At 35.5% G+C, this 8,960-nt stretch overlaps 1 protein-coding gene across 1 annotated transcript; it reads right to left on the bottom strand.

Annotated features, from left to right (window-relative positions):
- Nucleotides 1–4,585: 4,585 nt before the first annotated feature.
- On the bottom strand, nt 4,586–6,717 carry LOC130429831 (natural killer cell receptor 2B4-like). The gene is made up of 5 exons (XM_056758653.1): nt 6,463–6,717; nt 5,905–6,234; nt 5,392–5,694; nt 5,068–5,183; nt 4,586–4,821 (listed from the first exon to the last, which is right to left on the bottom strand). Exons 1-5 carry the CDS (start codon nt 6,563–6,565, stop codon nt 4,765–4,767), a joined length of 909 nt encoding a protein of 302 aa, XP_056614631.1. The 5' UTR covers nt 6,566–6,717; the 3' UTR covers nt 4,586–4,764.
- Nucleotides 6,718–8,960: the final 2,243 nt, after the last annotated feature.

Below are 8,960 nucleotides of genomic sequence, written 5' to 3'. Positions count from 1 at the left end.
AACTTTTAAAATGTATCAAATAATACTATATTTGTATCATGCAGTATCTGAGGAGATATCCTATTTATTCATAAGGTTTTAATTTGATTTGTTCATCCGTAAGGCAACAGTGATTAGGTAAGCTTTAACGTATTCAGACTTTCAGTATAGGCCTCCAGCAAAGTAAGCAGCATGTCAGGGATTTTAATCTGGTTGAATATAAAATTGACAAGGAAACAACATTGAACAAAGGGTCCAACTGAAGGTAAGAGCAAGGGCGTTTCATTGAACAGAAATTATGGCTGTGGTACAACACTTGCTTCTGTACATGCCTGTGCATGAGTGACTTTACAAGTTTTAACAACCACAAGTGTCAAAATATGATTTCATATTCAGTCTAGAAGCTTTTATGTTAATTCAAACATTAAATCCAGCAAAAGACTAAATGAAAAAAATGTTGTGTTTTAGCCTTTAGTTCTGTACATTTTCAGAAATATATATTTCGCATTTTTCTTTTTCAATTGTATTGTAAAGATAAGTGAGCTATTTGTCAGATATAGTGACCCATACCCGAAATGTAACCTCTGCATTTATCCCATCCAGTGAGTAGTGCCAGTGGTGAACACACGTACACCCGGAGCAGTGGGCAGCTATCCCTGCAGCGCCAGGGGAGCAAGGTGCCTCGCTCAAGGGCACTCTCAGTACGGTCAGCAAGCAGACCATACAACTCAAATTTAAAACATGGAACATGTGAAAACATGAATTTCTTTATTGAGGTATGTAAGGGGTTTCAAACACATAAACAGAACAATCACAGTACAGGAAAAAGCACAGCTACAAAGATAAAAACATATCCTTCAGATAGAATCAGTTAACCACAGGCTGTCCACAGCAGCAGACATGGCAAGGGAGGTCAAAAGAAATGTATATGTGACATTAAGGATAAGCAATAAAAACATCATCGATATCTAGCGGTAGCTTATTTTGTCAAATAATTATGGGATTAGAGATGAGAATACATTGTGTGCATGAATAGTGACAAAGGAGGTGTGCAAAATAGTAATTACAGACATTTGGATATTGTTTTTTTAACAGTTGATTGAAAAGAGGCCTCCGAGAAGCATCAAATAGATCTACATTTTTAACATGAGGGGAAGAGAAGAGTTCTGATGGTCCATATTACAATCGTTAATGATGCGAAACACGTCAAACTATACAGGACACATGATTTTTTTTACATATTTAAATACAGACATCGTGTAGTTTTTACGTATTCAGCGCTGGAAAAAAACGCAAATAAAATACAAACTAACATCCATTAGAAAACTTTTTGTTGTAACCTCTGCATTTATCCCATCCAGTGAGTAGTGCCAGTGGTGAAAACACGTACACGTTATATCATCTAAAACTCCTTTGTAGTGTTTCTTTCCCCTTATTCCAGAATGACATAATGTAAACATTAAATTCATTTGAATTTCTGTGCGTTCTTTTTTTTTTCAGCAGGCTCGTGAATTGGCAGCAATGGGCGTTTAGTCCTGTGATGATGATTTTGTTTGAGCTATCAGACGTGTCTCTTCTTGTCTGTTGTCCTGGCTATTCTCTCCAGGGTCTGCTGTTGGACATACAATTTCTTTAAACATCCAAAATCTCATGCAATTCGACAAATACAGCGGTTTAAAATGTACTTCAAGATGTAAAACCTCTATTACCATCATCAAGAGTGTCATTGGCATCTTGTTCTTAAATGGCATCTGTAAAACACGCAAATGTAGAGTCTCATCACTGTTTGACTGTCAAAATGTACATTACTGATATACACTGGTGTATTTTATCAAAATAAAACAAGTAAAAATTGTACTAAACTTATCATAGACCACAACAATGGATCTCTTGCTGTACGTCATCCTGCTGTTGATCAGTAGCTTGTGAGGTCCAGAGTTATTCATGCTGATGTTTGTGATGGTGAGAGATCCAAACTGATCATCCAGTTGTAGTTTGCCCTTGAATGACGCATCATCATCATGTCTACGACTCGAGTATTTTTCCTTTAAAGATGCGCCAAAGGTTCTCTATAGGTGAAAGATCTGGACTGCAGGCAGGCCAATTCAGTACCCGGACTCTTCTACGACGAAGCAATGTTGTTGTAATTGCTGCAGTATGTGGTTTTCCATTGTCCTGCTGAAGTATTTAAGGCCTTCCCTAAAATAGACGTCGTTTAGAGGGAAGCATATGTTGCTCTAATACCTTTATATACCTTTCAGCATTCACAGAGCCTTCCAAAACATGCAAGCTGCCCTTCCGTATGTACTTATGCACCCCATACACTCAGAGAAGCAAAGTCTCTCAGAAGTAAAGATGCGCAGAGGCTCTCCAATCGTTGAGGAACATTGTTTTTAAAGTAATCCACAATCTTTATACGCAGTCTATCACAGATTAGAGAGGCTCTGCCCATCTTTACTTCTGACATTCTGTTTTTCTAAGACATCCATTTTACAGTAAATCATGTTACAGAACTGATATCAATAAACTTAATTAGTCACTAGATGTTCTCCAAGGTGAATCTTTTCAAAACAGCTTTTTTGCCATTTGTTGCCCGTGCCAACTTGTTTGAGACCTGTAGCAGGCATTAAATATTAAGGGAGCTAATTTGGTGGATAAAAGTGTAAAATTTCTCATTGTAAGCATTTGCTATGTTATCTATGTTCTATTGTGAATAAAATACTGGTTCATGTGATTTCACATTTAACAATATATGTATTGAAATCGGAAATTAAATATTGTAAAACTAGATTTAAGATTACTGTTTCTATAGCCCTGTTTTCCTCTTTATTAATTCACTGTTGTGATGCTCTTCATTATGTCTATTGTACTAGTCTTGAATCATACTCAAAAGCAAGGCTTTAGATCAATAATTATTAAAAAATCTGTACTGAAACATGGAAATATTTATTCCTTGATTTGATTTAGCACATTTCATTTCTTCTGTGGTCTCTGTAGGCGATGATTTACATGTAATACATAATAACTGTTAAATAAAAATGTATTACTTGACCCCTCAATATTGTTTCCATAGCAAGAATTGATCTAGATTAAGGACAGTATACTACATTAATGCATTAGACATTTCTATCCAAAGGGACTTTAAGCTACACCGTGTGCTACACCGAGTTCTTCTTGAAAAGTTTTTAATATAATTACTAATCCTAAAAATCTGTGAAATACTGTTTGTTAATGAAATACTATTGTATCTTATTTTATTCTATTTTCCTATATGATAACTCTATCACAAAGAGTGACAAGAAAGACAAAAAAATGTTTTTTGTCTGTAGGTAGACAAAACTAAAGTGCAATCTTTACCATCACAAGATTTCACAATAATACATAGGAAGACTCCATCCCTCTTTCTCTTTACTGTATTATATATAATGTATAGAACTATATATTACTGTCTATTGTCACATGAGGATGACATCACTGATCGAGTAAGGAAGGATTTGTTTAATGAAACCATAACAATTCACGTCAAATAGATATTTTGTAACAAAATAAAAAACAAAAATAAAAAACAGTGTCTTAAAAGGATTTTGGACATCATTAGAGATGATAAGTAGATTCAGTCGACAAAACGTAAACAACATCACTTACACCATAATATAGCAGATCATAACTTTTGGCCAAAACTACTGTAACTACACAACAGGTGGATGCATAAAACTCTGATACCCTCTTCATGCAATAACTGTGATCCTTATCATGTCTGAATATATTCACATGCTAATTTGCTGTAATGTGGATACATCATTTTAGTTACATAATACGATTGGTTGATAAAAAATAGGTCAATGATATATACAGTACATGTAATCAGATCTCGGCATGACCATAAACCTAATTAATTATTAAGGTTTCATTCATTATAAGGATTTTTATTAGTGTCATTATATCATGGCTTGATTTCAATGAACAACACGCCATTGTGATTATCATGTCTAATGGAATGAATAGCAGTATTGGATAGTGTAAATCTCGGTTTAAGGTCCTTACTTGTATAATCTTCACTTCAATCCAACAAACCTATAAATATGTCAAACTAACTTTTGCTTGTAAAATTACCTCTTGGAAAGTTAAAAGCAACAGCACGTGTTCAGACAAAAAATTTAACAAAATACATATATACTGTATTATATTTAAGGTAAAGTTTGTCCAAACAGTTGCTAGCTTTGCTAGTGTTTTGTTATTTACTGAAGAGATTTGAGAAGTTCAATATCAAACAAATTTGTCTTGCTATGGTTGGTTTTGATATTTGTATCAACTTGCCAAATTTCACAACCTTCCTACAAAGCAATATGTGTCACCACATATTCCCAAATGGGATAAGTAATATAAATGAGGACACTGATGAAAACATTGGATGTCTGAGCCTCAATACTTGACCACCGAAATATTCAGCATACATTCAGTTTATACATGTATTCATACATACAGTTTCTAATGGAGGGACTGGAACCTGAATAAAAAAAATAAAGAAAGAATACAGGAAGAACAGATGAGTGATGAGTTTTCTCACATGGATCTGAAGACAGATGTTCTACCAGAAAGGCCAAAGTTGAGTATACAACATTTATTTGACAGCTGATAGACAGAATATATATGGATATAATAAGATGGTAACAGTTCTTTGGAGTAGGCCCTGTCCGTGGCTCGCATCCAGAGGGCCAAGAAGTCCTCTACTTCCCGCCTTGAGATGGGAAGGCGGGGGCGTAGCCAACACCCTTGGGGTTATATTCACAGGGACCTCCTGGTGGTGGTGGGGAGGATGAGGGGCGAATCACGTTGCTCCGACTGCGGACATAGGAAGGGGTAAGTGGCAATCTTTTATGTTTCATGTTGAAAGGTGGTTGGTTGTGTGTTGATTGGCAATGAGTGATACAGGATTGAGTCTTCCTGGCAGAACTAGCGCTGAAGCTACATTTCTCCTGAAAATAAACTTCTTTATGTGTACTGTTGTGTGTTCTGTATGTGTGCTAAATTTCTGAATCTAAACTAAAGGTTATTAGAAAGGGATACTTTTTATTTGTAAATACTTGCCCTGTTTGCCTGGTTGCTTTTCTTTTTGTAGAAACAGCAACACACGCATGTGATAACAAGTACAATCAGCAGCAGCCCCACAGAACCAGCAGCTATCAGCAGTATATACCGGAGTTCTGTAATGTATAAACTTTAAGTTAAATTTCATTTAAAAACAGTTTATGGTATTTTTAGGATTGCCAGCATATAATTATTTTGGCAGAGAGAGAAATCTACCAAAAGATGATTCTGTCACCTTTTCAGAGTACACAAAAACCAAAGCTATTACACAACATGAGATGCAACAAATCAGTTAATACATGTTAATAATTATTTCTTTCTCACTTGAACACGGCTGACAGACATCATTGATGTCTAGTTGTTGTGTGTGTTTTGTGATGGGATTGTTGATAACACATCTGTATGTGTTTGTATGATGATATTCCACCTCCAGAGGTATAGAGAGTCTGATGTTGAGATCAGACACACTGATGCTGGACAATAAACTGTTTCCTTTGTACCAGGAGAGACTCACATGTGTCACATTCATCACTGAACACAATAACACACATTTGGAGTTAAAAGATGATAATGATAATGGAGGATCCTGTGAACAGTAACTAGTGATGACAGGATCTGGCAGATGATCTGGAAAACCAAACAACAAAATTGTAAATAAAACCTTCAAAATACTTTTTTATATCAGCGTGACAGTAGCCTTCTCTAATTAAGCTTTCATATACATGAATTAAGACAAATACTGTACATAATGGTCTAATCATTTCTATATGCTGTTTACTGTACATCAAGTACTGAAACCAGTAAACAAATGACATTTACTGTACTGAGTAAACTCACCATAGACAGTATTGACAGCAACTCTGAATATCTTGTCTGAATCTCCTCTGTAACTGCGGATCTTTAGTTGATACAGTTCAGAGTTTGTGATTGTGATGTTTGATATGGTGAGAGATCCAGTATACCTGTTCACCCAAAATCTGGTCTCAAATTCATCTCCATAGATGATGTCAAAACCATGTATTTCAGCTATACGAGTCTCTTGAGGTCCAAACGTCCACAGTATCAGATCGTCTCTCTGTATGTGAGTAAGATTAGTGTGAAGAGTGACAGAATCTCCCTCCATCACTGACACTGACTTCACTTCATCTGCATCAACACCAAACACACCTGAAACACAGAGAGATGTATACAAATAATAGCTACAATGAGACAGAAAGATTGAAGACTTCATATTCTTAAAATCTAGATGTAAATATGTAAACGTGTTAACTTTATCTTTCAGTTTTCCTTAAAGGATTGTTAACAAGAACATTAGTTTTTTAATGTTAAAACTAATAAAGCAGAAAATATTTCCAGTCATCATATCATAGCATTTAAGAAGGTAACAAAACTTACCGTTCGCAATCATTAAACACAGGCAAACGAAAACTGTGTCCGCAAACATGTAAACGTCAAACTTTTTCACGAAAAGAAACGACATTGACACAATAATCAACATTAACACAAGTAAAAAACAAATCCGAGAACAGCAACAAACGCTTTCGATTTGAAGGTGGTGTCAAAAAAGGGGTTTTCCTGAAAACGATCCCGAGTCAGTTTTAAATGTGGATCGACGAAGCTAAAAGAGGAGGGTCTGGCAGCAGACCAGATGCACTCTCAGACCAGATGCACTGTCAGCGGCGCATGCGCACTCCGACACATGCAGTCTCAGCCTCGCATGCGCACTCAAACAAACGCACTGTCAGACACATGTGTGAATTAAATGCACCTACAGGCCAATTATAAGTATATTTAATTAAATTAAATATTCAATTTATTTATTTATTTATTCTCATACAAGATTAAGTCGAAGTAAAAGTGTTATTATGAATTATTTGACAAATATAATCGAAAACGTTCTTTAACATTATCAGACGAATGTTGTAAGTATATTGATTTCATACAGTATTAGATAGATGTAAAGTATCGTTTCAATATATAAGATAAAGTTTTCTAAACCTAACTTAATCCTTATAATCAATGGTAGATATATCGCATCTATGATACTTGGTTAACGATACATGTTATTCATACAGTAATGTATTGAATAACTAACGTTATCTAAATTAATTTTGTAGCGTTGCTTGAAAACTCACAGGAAAGTTTGTAGGTGACCTGCACTAAATAGTTATTTTTTAATGTGTTTCTCAAAATTATTTAATATGACGTTGAAATCTATCAAATATAGTGATGTAACGATTCACTCAGCTCACGATGCGATTTATTCAAGATTTATTTTTACAAAATGAACAACTTCCCTAGTATTATTTCTAAAATGCTTCACGTTTCTTTGTATAATAAATTATGTTTTATTTCAAACAACAAAACTAACCTGCAATTTTAAAACAAATGAATATTAGAACAATTATTTTTATATAAAGAAAGGTTTTATTTAGTCATGTATTTTCATTATTAGTGTAGATGCTCATTAATGTATTTCAGCTATAATTATAATAAATACCTGGCCTTGAACCGAACCACCAGTATTCACGGTACTCTTAAAAAGCAGTAACCTTAAAAAAATTTAATAGAATCTTACAGTTCACTTCGTGAAATACGTTAGAGCGTGCATGTGACGAGTGCGCATGCGCGGCTGAGAGTGCATGTGACGAGTGCGCATGCGCGTCTGACAGTGCATGTGACGAGTACGCATGCGCGGCTGACAGTGCATGTGTCTGACAGTGCATCTCGTCTGCAGCCAGATGCTATTGAGCTAAAATGCCTTTTCAGTGTTTGCACTGATCCGCGGCCAGCGCTCGAGATATGACTCCAAGTAGTCCCTGTCGGTGCACGATCAGTGTTGCCAGATCTCGCGAGAGAAATAAGCAACCACGCCTGTGAAGACAAGCCCAAAACAAGCGAAGTTTTCTACGGAGCACCCTTCTCTTATTTTGTTTAAGAGAAAAAAAAATCAAATGTGTGCACGGTTTTACAATCCGTGGGAACGGATTTTAAACTGTGGGTACAGATTGTCAATTTACATTCATGTGGACTGAAAGCAGATTTTCAAAACACGGTACAGTTTATTTTTCTCTCCCCTGTATTTCAGGACAATGACCACAAGGGGGAGTTGCACCACCTTTTAACATTATTTAACATTAGAAAACTGTTGGGATGTCAAATATCCTACTGATGTACCAAATGCATTATATAGGCTACACAGTAAACCCCTGATAATTAAAATTTGCACACTCAAATAAATATCATTCTGAATTTATAAATTCTTTATTTATTATTGCAGGGACTGCAGAGTATCCCATTTTTAAATAACTATAACCCAGAAACAGGATAAATTATTGACAATCTTAGTATGCAGCACCAAAGTGGCTCCTGCTCTGATAAACAAATGAGTGAGTTGGAAAAGACTTAAATAAACTGGACTGGTTTAAAAAACATTCCAGTCAAAACTTTTTGAACACATGAGGATGAGGCTTGGTTTAAAACTTTTGAGTCGTCCCGAACGAGGGGTTGAATCCATTCTTTTACTCCTTTCTCTTTCTCCCAGTCTTTGTTATTTTCTTTGTTTCTTTGTTATTTCTTCCCATATTTCGCCCCCTCCCCGGCAATTTGTAAAGCTCTCCTACAGTCCACCGTAAATCGCGCGTATTGTCATTTGCAGTTACCAGAAAAAAACAGATGGCCCTCCTCTGCTTCTTTAGAAGCAGGATGTGGGTGGGAAAAACTCTGCTGTCTCCTGTGTATATGGGGAACGGGGAGGGAAAGAGGGAACAGGCAAGACAAACTTCGTTTATAACATAGAAAAAAAATCAGTTGCTAAAATCAGTTAACTTTAAATTTAGTAATTTTGTATTAGTATGGATCTATATAGGCTAATATATATATATATATATATA

Source organism: Triplophysa dalaica, chromosome 10 (assembly GCF_015846415.1).
Source record: "Triplophysa dalaica isolate WHDGS20190420 chromosome 10, ASM1584641v1, whole genome shotgun sequence".
NCBI classification, from domain to species: domain Eukaryota; kingdom Metazoa; phylum Chordata; class Actinopteri; order Cypriniformes; family Nemacheilidae; genus Triplophysa; species Triplophysa dalaica.
Note: the sequence above shows the minus strand (reverse complement) of the source record. Positions and strands in the feature narration are given on the sequence as shown.